Genomic DNA, 12,492 nt, shown 5'->3' on the forward strand with positions numbered 1-12,492 from the left:
TTTTTCCCCCAGTTCCTGTGTTCCATGACAGCAGCCTTCACCTTGTACATTGTTTTTCCCAGTTCCTGTGTTCTATGACAGCAGCCTTCACTTTGAACTTTCTTCCTGTCTGGGACCTCGTATTCCAGGGACAGAATCCGTCTTCTTGAACAACACTTTGCCTGGGGCCTGTGTTCCATGACAGCAGCCTTCACCTTGTACATTGTTTTCCCAGTTTCCTGTGTTCTATGACAGCAGCCTCACTTTGGACTTCTTCCTGTCTGGGACTCGTATCGAGGGAGAGAATCCGTCTTCTGACAACACTGCCTGGGGCAGCTTCTACCAGCCTGGTCTGCTCACCTTTGGACAGTTTAAGGTAATAGTTCAACATGTGAGCTTTAAACGCAAATGTGTGGCATCGTGTGGCATAATTGGTAAGGTGTTGACCCCAGCCCCCATAGCGAGTTCTAAACCGCTGATGTGTCCCGATGTTGTGGGAAAGGTACTTTACATGACTTTCCTCACTTCAGTTGAAAATGAGTAGTACTACCTAGCTTCGGTAAGGGCCGTCCCTCGGATAGGATGTTAAATGGAGGTCTCGTGTTTGAGGAGAGTCACAACTTGAGCACATTAAAGATCCCTTGAAGAGCATCAGGGGTTCTTCTCGGTGTGCGTGGTTCAAAACCTAATCGTTTTTTTTATACAGTCCTACATGTATATGGCCACACCTAGGGCAATTACTGTTGTATTGAGGTCACCTGAGTGGTCAGCCAAACTTCAGTTCGAGCCAGACACCTTGCAAGATTAACCCGGCGCTCGGAAAAAATCATCGCAATTCTGCCCCAGGCTGCCAAGAGATAGTAGTTGGCCCACCTAATAACAATAATCATAACAAATGGGCAAAATTCAGTGTCTGTACACTATGTCTGTATTTTACCCATCTTGATATGATTCAGTCAGAGAATTGAACCCACGACCTACAAAATGGGAATCACGCTTTAGCCCTTTGTTGAATGTGCGATTCAAAGTGTTACTCGCTAAGAGGAGCAAAGGTTCGGTGGATAGTACTAGTGGTAGACCTGTTTGTGCTTATAGTAATGGGAGTAGTAGCTAGGTGGACTACTGGGGGCTCTGTTTACTACTGTTGACTTGATGTTGTTTTTGTTTACTTCAGTGCCCAGAAGGGGAACGAGGGTGCCAGTTGTGGATAGTACTGGACCTGTTTGTGTTTATGGGAGTAGTAGGTGGACTACTGGGGGCTCTGTTTACTACAACTGTTGACTTGATGTTGTTTTTGTTTACTTCAGTGCCCAGAAGGGGAACGAGGGTGCCAGTTGTGGACAGTACTGGACCTGTTTGTGTTTATAGTGATGGGAGTAGTAGGTGGACTACTGGGGGCTCTGTTTACTACTGTTGACTTGATGTTGTTTTTGTTTACTTCAGTGCCCAGAAGGGGAACGAGGGTGCCAGTTGTGGACAGTACTGGACCTGTTTGTGTTTATAGTGATGGGAGTAGTAGGGGGACTGCTAGGGGCTCTGTTTACTACTGTTGACTTGATGTTGTTTTTGTTTACTTCAGTGCCCAGAAGGGGAACGAGGATGCCAGTTGTGGACAGTACTGGACCTGTTTGTGTTTATAGTGATGGGAGTAGTAGGTGGACTGCTAGGGGCTCTGTTTAATGCCATCAACACCAGACTGACCAAACATCGCATGAAACACGTCCACAACAGACATCCTGCCATCAGGTATGTGTAACATCAACTCTCATAACTCTGCACAGTGCCCTAAGACTGCCACTTTAAAACATTATGCCTTCTAAAGAATGTCTTTAACACTAATGGATATCTCTAGTGTGCATATCTCATGAATTACAACTTAATGCTGCATTAGTATGTACAAAAAAAGTTAAAGTTTCCTGTACACCTATTCTGTAATAGATGCTTAGGGGTGGCGCCCATCTCCATTCGTATGCTAAGCCTAAGTGTAACTCTTTAGATTTATCTTTCAATGTGACAGTCTAGATATTAGTGTACCCAAGATTATGAGAATTGAACTTCCAAGGGACTGAGATGTGCTGCACCAAATATATTTATGATAATGATTCCAAGTCATGCTAAAGCCACATTGTGTATCTGAACAATTTGTGTACTAGTTACCTCCACCTTTATATATGTAAGCATTAAGACAAAAATCAATCATCGTTAAACAGTTCTTCAAAACGGTTTGTAGCTTACAACTCCGTACCAAGAGACCTTTCCAATGATACCAAGTTTGACCGACTTGAATGCACTCTTAGCCATATTGCCTCTAAGCACTAGACCCTAACCCTAACCCTAACCCTAACCCTAGCGGTAGTGCTTAGGTCATATCTCGGGAAGTAAGCACCCAATTTCAAAACCTAGTATTTTAACTTGAAAAAATTGCTTACTTTATGAATCTCACAGGGTTCTGGAAGTCCTCCTGGTTACCATGGTGACCACTATCGTGGCGTTCACGGCCGCCATGACCCTTGGCGAGTGTAAGGAGGTGGCGCCGATCGTGATCAACGTGACCAGCCCGGTGGAGCAGACGGTCCAGTACTTCTTCTGTCCCAACGGAACTTACAACGACATGGCCACTCTGTTCTTCAACACCCAGGAGACGTCCATCAGACAACTCTTCCATCAAGAAGGTAGACACAAACTGTAAATGCATTTAAGTTCGCGGGAATTTAATTTCGCGGTAGCGGGAAAAAGGACTTTTCGCGATGGTTTTAATTTCGCGGAGCACCATACACTGTAGCATCTTACAGCCATGGAAAAATGTCCGCAGCGGATTTAGATTCGCGGTGAAGCGGCCACAGCGAAAACCACGATTAAACCACAGCGAAAGTTTCTACATTAACTGGGACACTCTTCTATTGTGATTCCTATGTATGACTAAACGAACACACATGTGAAACCCAATACACATAATATAGCTAATATGACCCATTGCTCCACCCACAGAAACACAAGGACCTGCCAGCCTGCTGTCTGCTATGCTCTCCTCCTAGGAGTGATTGGTCACCATGAAACTCATAAGAATCAGTCTCAAATTGGCAATAAGGAAATCTCATTATTTACGAGGGGCGTGCAATAAGAAATGCCCCTGACCCATTTCCCATAGCAGGAGATTAATGAAACTTGGCACACTTATTAGTCTTTCTCTTCATAGGAACAACCCAGAGATATGCATTTCTCCCATAATTTGATGCAGCTCTGGACACCGATTTTGTAGGACACCCCAGGTTGGTCCTCCAACAGATGCCTCATCAATGGCAGAAGAGGGACGACCGAGTCTGCGAGCTGTTTCCACAGACTTCCGTCCATGTTTGAATTCAAAATGCCAGCGTTTTACAAGGTCATATGATGGGGCATCATCACCATAAGTTTCTTTCATTTCATCAAAAGTCTCCTTTGGTGTGCGTCCTTTCAAATACAAAACCCGGATCACTGCGCGACGCTCAACTGGCTCCATTTCGGACCTGGTCCATTTCACACCTGACTCAGTTCAAACACCAGTAAATCAGAAACCACAATTAGTTCAGAACTGTTTTTTGCAACATAACCCAAGAAGATATGAATCATTACACATACAACATTTCATCTAGATCAAACAACTGGAAGTGGGTCAGGGGCATTTCTTATTGCACGCCCCTCGTACAAGCAGACAGTTGGATAAGCAAAACATCTAGAGCTATGCTATGACTATGACTCTTTTTAACATGCTTCTTCTCTCTTCTTAAAAACATTATTTAGTGTTTACGAACTCATAATGAATACATAGTTTTTGTTGACTGTACAATGTCTGATGCTGTCATTGTATTAATGCCAATGCAGCTTTCTATGCCCTTGTACTGACAAGGACAGAGGAAGGGTCAGTTTGGTACATTGTAGTTGAATAGTTAGTAATACACAAAACTACCCCTGTCTCTGGAACATCTGCATTTAATCACAAAGACTTGTTGTTGATGGATGTGTAGGTGATGTATGAAATTAGTTAATTTTCTGGCTGTATGCACGAACAACAAGCTTAAAAAAATTAAAAGAATATGGCAGGGTTTATAAGCAAGCAGAAGTGGAACTTTGTTTTCTGATTGTTACCACCTGTAAAATATTTAGTTGTAAAATGGTCCCTTAACTTTGAAACTATCCTCTGTAAAATCTACACTTCAGTGGGTTATTTGAATGCTTGAATGAAAACTATTTCAGGGCTCGAAAAACTGGGTGCATGTGGTGCACCCAAACATTTTCTTAGGTTTGTGTATGTAAAGATATCAAAGTATACTCTAGTATACAACATATTCTTGACATCTAAGTTAGAAAGATCATAAAAATGTCTGTCATGGTACTTGTTTAAGAATTCCATAGCTTGTAACTAAGTTTTATTATTAGGTTATTACTTACATTTAAATGGTGCACCCAAATTTTTTTTAGTGCACCCAATTTTTTAAGCTGGGCGCACCAGTGCACCTAATCCCAAAAATGAATTTCGAGACCTGTATTTGGAGCACTAATTATTCTCTCTTTTCTACAGCTACCTTCAGCCTGCAGTCCCTGGGGATTTTCTTCCTGTTGTTTTTCTGTCTGTCCTGTTGGACGTACGGAACCTCCGTCCCCTCTGGGCTGTTTGTCCCCTCCCTCCTCTGTGGTGCAGCCTATGGACGCTTCGTAGGAAATCTTCTCAAAATGTAAGCTCTCTATTTTTCTGGTGCTTATTTATTTAATATGTATTTCATCTTAAGGTCTCTGGGGTGCCTAAGCATTTGCATGAACCCTATGAGATTTGTACGAACATTATCTGATATGCACGAATCACTATGTAAAAAAACACAAACCTTACTTATTGTGTGAAAATCACATGATGAAGATGGGCACTGCTCATGTACACGAAAAGCATGGGATTAGGCTTTCAGCTTAACACATTCTACAGTATAAGAAAATGGAAGGCAAGGCAGTATTAACAGCTACAAGGAGTATGAAAATTGAGAATTTTTTTTGTAAATTCGGGTTTAAAGTATTAAAGGTAGCAATTGGGCTGCAAAAATCTTGTCATTTCTTCTTGTACATGAACCTGCAAATGTTTGTTGCCCTTTGTTCAACTAGCTATTAGGTACAATGTACATTTACTCAATGTATCCTTGCCAACCAGATACTAGTATTCAACAGTAACTGATAAGAATTAAATATTTTTTGTCTTTTTTTTTTTAGGCTTCCAGGTTTCGAGCACATCTACTCTGGAACCTTCTCTCTGATAGGAGCAGCAGCGTTTCTGGGCGGGGTAGTACGCATGACGATAAGCCTCACTGTCATCCTGATAGAATCGACCAATGAGATCAGTTACGGACTACCCATCATGATCGTGCTCATGGTATGTAGAAAATCTAACTCCGAATGCCAAATAAGGCCAAAGAAAAAATGCTGTGTTAACTTTCTATTTACCCAGCTGACACCAGCAAAAACCTGCTGACCCTAAGTAGCCTTTTTCTTGGGTCAATACTGCTGGCATAGAATTTTGCAAGAAAACAAGAATTCTTTTCTTCGTAAATCCTGAACTAAGTTTCCTGTCTATTCACAAACGAGACAGACACGGGAATAGGGTAGACATGCGCAAGGAGTGAGCATGGACAAATGAGGGATATAGGGGGAGGTAGACAAGGGAACCATTAGGAAAGGCTGTTAGGAATTAGGGCATATCCGTTTAATTTGTGAGCCGACAGGAAACGTGAATGAAACAAGAACAGATCAAAAGTAGCCTTGAAAATTGTCTTAAAGACTTCATTTTTGAATGCTATAGAAATTTTCACAACTTATGCCGAATTTCACATTGAAACATGTTTTCTAGTAGGATAGGTATAACATTGGATACAACATTGTGTATTCTGCATCACCCTTGAGTTAAACGCACCCGTGGGTCGGATTGCCCTCCGGCCTTTGGGCAATCCAACCCATGGTCAGGCTGATATGTAAAATACATGTAATATATATTCCTTGTTGAGTAATACGGAATACACTGTGTGTGAGAGTGGGTGATAAGAATATGTCGGATGATAAGAATATGTAGTATAATTTTGACATTTCAAGTATTTCAAATATTATAGATATCCTTGGTTTATCATTACGTCTGTCCAGGTTGCAAAGTTTACAGGTGACCTGTTCAACCATGGCCTGTATGACATCCACATAGAGCTGAAGGGAGTACCTCTACTAGAGTGGCACCCACCTCATGGCATGGATAGGTGAGAACTTTATGATTAGGTGTACTTAGAGCCGGTACCCAAATTTTAGGTAGAGGTACACACCTTTAGTTACTGGTACGTACCTCAGGGCTTGAAATACCACCTGCACATGCAGGTAAGTTCACCTGGTAAAATTTGAGCTGTGCAGGTATTTCTGGTGTCTACCTGCATCTAACCTGCACTGGCCCATGTACTGGGTTTTATACATAAATATAATTTTGATATAGGTGTATGTGGATTGTTATGATCGAGCTGCATTGAATGTTGCCACCTAATAAAGTATAAAAGAAAATGTAGTAATGGTTTCTGAACTATTATAGTAGGATCCATTGTTCCTAAATTTGTCAGGTGCAGGTAAAATTTGTCTGGTGCAGGTAATTTTCAAATGTTACCTGAATCAGTGTAGGTGTGCAGAAAAAAATTATTTTGAGCCCTGAATTATGTATGTACTATATCACTATGATTATATATATACATGTAGTGAGTTTATTAATACTGCATTTTATGCCATAAGTTCTTATTGTATGTATAGGTTATGTATATAGATATGGCAGCATATTTCAACTTTTCCTGCTAAGCCATCATGTTCAATGTTTCTTCAATAATAAAACCTCTCTTTTATATTAGAAATATGTTTCATATATTGTAGGGGGCTTACACTTAAGCTGTAGAATTTCATCACATTTTAGACCTCTTTTTTTCTAAAGAGACAAGATATATAACATTATGAATATGGATGATTATGAACTACTAACAGCAATTAATTAAGCACCAAGGAGATGACTCGGTGCTTTTCAAACACCATAAAGTTTGTATTTGTATCTTCTGAATCAGATACAAATGGTTACCATGGCTGTAGAGAGATGCATTTGTCCAGGACTAGAGACTCCTGCTGTGTTTTAGTGATGTTTCAGTAAAAATGATGGCAATACAGTTCAGCACCATGGACATGAACAGTGTGGCTGTAGTTTTACTGGTACTGGTGGGGCTAGGAATGTTTTTTTAAGCATATTTAAAAAACTTATGGAACTTTGTGAATTCTTGTGGTTCAGACTTGAAATTTTACTACTTTTCACTGTTTTGATTGATGAAATTGTTGAACTGTTACATGTGACAAATCTTCTCTGCTTAGTTTGAGGTTAATAAGGGTCAGGAGCCGATATTTGTGTATCCCAGGGAGGGCATCTGACATGCAAATATTGGGATTTTAGAATATTGTAAACCTATAAGGCTAGGCTAAGGTCTGAAAGAAGAAAATAGAGAACGAAGAGACAGAAAGAATGGCAGCTCGCTCCAGATCATTGCAATTTAGCCCTGCCTTTTGTAAGCTCCTCGCAATTCAGCCCCTGGCTGCCAAGAGAGAGTAGTCACACTACCAAAAATGCTTTTTCTTGTTTATCTTGTTTTGCTTCCTCACAGGAAGAAAATTATTCTGTCCCCAAGAAATCTTAGAAAAATGTGCTTGTCCATGGGACAAGCAAATTTTTGCTTGTCAAGTTTTTGAGAAAATTTGAGACTTGTTTTCTTGTATTTCTTAAAATGCCTCTTCTTCTTTATCTTGTTTTGCTTCCTCACAGAAATTTTATCTTCCAGGAAGAAAAAAATTATAATTGTATTTCTTAAGAGTTGAATCTGGTTAGAAAAAAACAAGAATTTGTAGAATTTCTTTCTTGCATTTAATATTTATTTATAAGAAAAAATAAGAATATTTTGCTTAAATGTCTAAAAAAAATTGTGGTTTCTCGTTTGGCTTGAATTTTATTCTCAATTTTCTTCCTGCAAGAATATTTTTCTTCATGTAAGAATTGTCCATGGGGTAAGCAAAATAAGAAAAAATCATTTCGGTAGTGCTATATAATAATCCTGTTACTTTTCAGATTATGTGCTTCCGACATCATGGAGACGTCACTATCGTACATCTACCCGCACACACGGATCCAGTCCATCGTGAGTATCCTACGCACCACGCGGCACCACGCCTACCCGGTCGTCACCGAGAACCACGACAGCATGGTGGAGAGACGGGCACGGGCCAAAGCCAACACCATGGTCAGCAACAACATCAAGTTCAGGGTGAGCGCTTCACTTCTGGAGTTAGAAAGTAGTACTATTACTGTACATGCATTTATATTCTCAGTGGTGCTACTTGTGTAGTGTGCATAGCCCACTGTTCAGTGGCCCTGCCTCTGGAACTAGAAGCCGTGACTTTGATTCCGGCTGCGTCGCTCACCCGACATGCACGCTATCGGAAAGGGTTGCAGTACTTCTGAGAACGGCAAGTTAAGCCTTGGTCCACTTGCTTCATTGTGATACATGTAGTTGTGCTAGGGTCCTGATACAATAAACCTGTAAATACTGTAAATAGCGTCTGACAGTGTCCTCTCTGTCACAATTCAACCAGTAGAAGACTAGCTCTTCAGTCAGCTTAAAGTGGATGGAGATCACTTTCCTTTCTACTTCACCACTTTTCTTTCTACTTCACAAAAAACCATTAAAAGAATAAAACCACTACTGCAAAGTTGTATGGATAAAGGTGTGAAGTCTGCCAACTTGGACTTGTTTATCCATTTCAAAAGTTACTCACACACAGCTGAATCAGTTTCCACTTCCGTAATCTCAAACAGCGTTGGATCCATTCTTACGATCTCCTCTGCCCTCCAGAATGAGAACAGCCTGACGCGAGCAAATGAGCAGATGCGTCGGATCATGTCGCGACGATCGGCCGAGATCAAAATCCTGGAGGATCAGGAGCAGAGATCACGCAGCGGCAGTATGGACAGCAGAAATGCAGAGGAGGATATTAACTTCACTCTCATGACCAGCAGGTAACCTACAAGTTAATAATAACTTATCAATAACCACATGGACAGCAGGAACGCAGAGGAGGACATTAACTTCACTCTCATGACCAGCATGCAGCAAGTTAATAATAACCTAGCAACAAGTTAATAATAATTTTTAAAAACCACATGGACAGCAGGAACGCAGAGGAAGAAATTAACTTCACTCTCATGACTAGCAGGTAACCTACAAGTTATTAATAACTTATCAATAACCACATGGACAGCAGGAACGCAGAGGAGGATATCAACTTCACTCTCATGACCAGCAGGTAACCTACAAGTTAATAATAACTTATCAATAACCACATGGACAGCAGGAACGCAGAGGAGGATATTAACTTCACTCTCATGACCAGCAGGTAAACTACAAGTTAATAATAACTTATCAGTTAATTATCATTTATTAATAACCACACGGACAGCAGGAACGCAGAGGAATACATCAACTTCACTCTCATGACCAGCAGGTAAACTACAAGTTAATAATAACTTATCAATAACCACATGGACAGCAGGAACGCTAACACACGCTAACACACGCTAACACACACATCAAAGTGCAACAACCAACAATGGGTGAAATTGCTTTTTTCTACTTTTATGTACATTTGTGAGTGACAAAGGATAGTGAGTTGTACAAATTTCAGTACCAGTTTGACATCACCCAGAGAACTTAAAATGACTGATAACCCCATGCGTTATTCTCCACTGTTGAGGGAGTTGAATAAGGCCTGAAAGGGTTCATATTTAATATGACCCTTTTGTTGTTCTGCAGTGTTGAGCTGTACCGAGGCCTGAGCCCCACAGCAGAGGACCACGGTTTCGGGGACAAGTTCAAACCTCTGACGTTCCACGGCCTAATCCTGAGACACCAGCTCATCACCCTACTCTCCAGGGGAGTCTGTTATGCAGAAAACACGCCTGTAAGCATGAACACTCGGACTTGTACCCAGGCTTTTAGCTAGGATTTTATTATAGGGAGTCCAAATTTATTGGTGAGTTGCAGTAAGTGACTATTGTAGGGGGGTCCGGGGGCATCCACCTTCCATGGTGCAGAGTTTTTGATGATTTTATGTTAAAATAGTGCATTCTAAGGTTACCGTATCCAAAGAGGCAAAAATACTGTACCAAAGGTCACAGTAGAAGACTGTGACCACAGATGACCTGGTAGCATCCCTGGTCAATCAGCATTTCATGCCTGTCAGAGGATTTTTTTCCCCAGTGTAAGGGCGTCCAGAGCGTCAAATTTCTTGTTATTCTGAGAAAAGTGCGTCCAGATGACGCGTTGACGTATGCCTGGCTAAATGCCTGCTTGTACCAAGCAGCAGCCCTCCCTTCATACCACATGAATTTGTTAACTTGTGAATCTAGACAAAATAATGCTTATAACCTGTACAATTATGTACCGTGTAACTGGAAAATCTTGACTACATTGTACATACGACAGTGGGAAACTGTAGTGTAAGGTCATCTTGGGACACAGGATCAGGGAATGAACTCATTGAACTTTGCCACCCAATTCTCAGTGACCAAGGAAACAAAAAATGATTGTGTGCTGATGGTGTTTTAAGTTATTACTTCAAATCAAACCTCTCAGTAGAATTCTAAACAGCAAGTCAACATAAAAATTGATATAGATCTCAGCTCTACAATGTACTAAGAAAATCACTGATCACAGTGCCTGTCTTTTTTCCAGAGTTCTTGCCAGCCAACCTTGACATATGAGGAGCTCACAGAAGATTACCCGCGTTGGCTAGACATTCATGATGTGGACCTCACTCAACTCCACCCCAGGATGATCATGGTTAGTCCCTAATTACCTGACTCAACCCCACCCCAGAGTGATCATGGTTAGTCCCTAATTACCTGACTCAACCCCACCCCAGGATGATCATGGTTAGTCCCTAATTACCTGACCCAACCCCACCCCAGGATGATCATGGTTAGTCCCTCATACTCACTCAACTCCACCCTAGGATGATCATGGTTAGTCCCTAATTACCTGACTCAACCCCACCCCAGGATGATCATGGTTAGTCCCTCATACTCACTCAACTCCACCCTAGGATGATCATGGTTAGTCCCTAATTACCTGACTCAACCCCGCCCCAGAGTGATCATGGTTAGTCCCTAATTACCTGACTCAACCCCACCCCAGAGTGATCATGGTTAGTCCCTAACTACCTGACTCAACCCCGCCTCAGAGCGATCATGGTCAGTCCCTCATACTCACTCAACTCCAACCCAGAATGATCATGGTTAGTCCCTAAATACCTGACTCAACCCCACCCCAGGATGATCATGGTTAGTCCCTAATTACATGACTCAACCCCACCTAAGAGTGATCATGGTTAGCCCCTCATACTCTCTCAACCCCACCCCAGAGTGATCATGGTTAGTCCCTAATTACCTGACTCAACCCCACCCCAGAGTGATCATGGTTAGTCCCTGCATGATAACCTCACTTGACTCACCCAAGAATTACAATGTACAATGGTTAGTCTTTAATAGCCTCACCCGATTCCACCCCAGGCTGGCCATATGGTTAGTCCCTGAATTATCTCACTCAAGTCAACTCCACCACAGGATGATAATGGTTAGTCCCCAAATTTTACAGCAATCAAAAATGTATTTCCTGACGATTTTTCCTGACGTTAGCTGGCATGATGTACTACTTAAAATCTGCCCTTAATTATTTCGCCTCAAGATAACTGGGAACAAAACTAGGCTGTATACTGTAAATGCATTTAAGTTCGCGGGGATTTGATTTTGCGGTAGCGGGAAAAGGACTTTTCACGGTGGTTTTAAGTAAGCGGTAGCACCCTGCACTGTAGTCTCTTACTGCCATAGAAAAATGTTCGAGGTGAAGCAGCCACCGCGAAACCGCGAACGTTAAACCACTGCGAAAGTTTCTACATTTTACAGTATTTACCAATTTCATAATAATGTGCTTTTGCTTGTGTTTTTCAGGATGTGACGCCCTACATGAACCCCTGCCCCTACACAGTGTCTCCTAACACACCTGTCCCGCAGGTCTTCAAACTGTTCCGTACCATGGGACTCAGACATCTACCGGTAACCAATGACATGGGAGAGGTAAATAGTCAACACTTTCAATTCATACTGACAGGGCTCGAAATACTTTTTTCCGCATACCTGCACTAGACTCAGTCCAGGTAACATTGAAAATTATTTGCACCAGACAAATTTTACCTACACCATTCTGAATTTAGGAAGTATGGATCATACTAAACTTATTCAGGAACCATTGCTAGTTTTTTCTATAAAAATTTATACTTTATAGGTGGTAACAGTCAATGCAGCTAATAACAATCCACATACACCTACATCATAGGACATTTACGTATAAAACCCAGTACATGGACCAGGTTAGGTGCAGGTTAGGTGCA

General features: G+C 41.5%; 1 protein-coding gene across 1 annotated transcript in view; it reads left to right on the forward strand.

Annotated features, from left to right (window-relative positions):
- LOC118430500 (chloride transport protein 6-like) overlaps positions 1 to 12,492 on the forward strand; it is a 43,628-nt gene that overhangs the window by 24,673 nt on the left and 6,463 nt on the right. Inside the window, exons 12-23 of the mRNA XM_035841410.1 lie at positions 63 to 107; positions 284 to 355; positions 1,559 to 1,725; positions 2,425 to 2,651; positions 4,538 to 4,691; positions 5,212 to 5,371; positions 6,133 to 6,239; positions 8,117 to 8,312; positions 8,901 to 9,064; positions 9,858 to 10,005; positions 10,779 to 10,886; positions 12,053 to 12,178. Of these exons, the coding sequence (XP_035697303.1) occupies positions 63 to 107; positions 284 to 355; positions 1,559 to 1,725; positions 2,425 to 2,651; positions 4,538 to 4,691; positions 5,212 to 5,371; positions 6,133 to 6,239; positions 8,117 to 8,312; positions 8,901 to 9,064; positions 9,858 to 10,005; positions 10,779 to 10,886; positions 12,053 to 12,178 (1,674 nt within the window). The remainder of the gene's footprint in view (positions 1 to 62; positions 108 to 283; positions 356 to 1,558; positions 1,726 to 2,424; positions 2,652 to 4,537; positions 4,692 to 5,211; positions 5,372 to 6,132; positions 6,240 to 8,116; positions 8,313 to 8,900; positions 9,065 to 9,857; positions 10,006 to 10,778; positions 10,887 to 12,052; positions 12,179 to 12,492) is intronic.

The sequence above is a fragment of the Branchiostoma floridae genome, chromosome 14 (assembly GCF_000003815.2).
Source record: "Branchiostoma floridae strain S238N-H82 chromosome 14, Bfl_VNyyK, whole genome shotgun sequence".
Taxonomy (NCBI): domain Eukaryota; kingdom Metazoa; phylum Chordata; class Leptocardii; order Amphioxiformes; family Branchiostomatidae; genus Branchiostoma; species Branchiostoma floridae.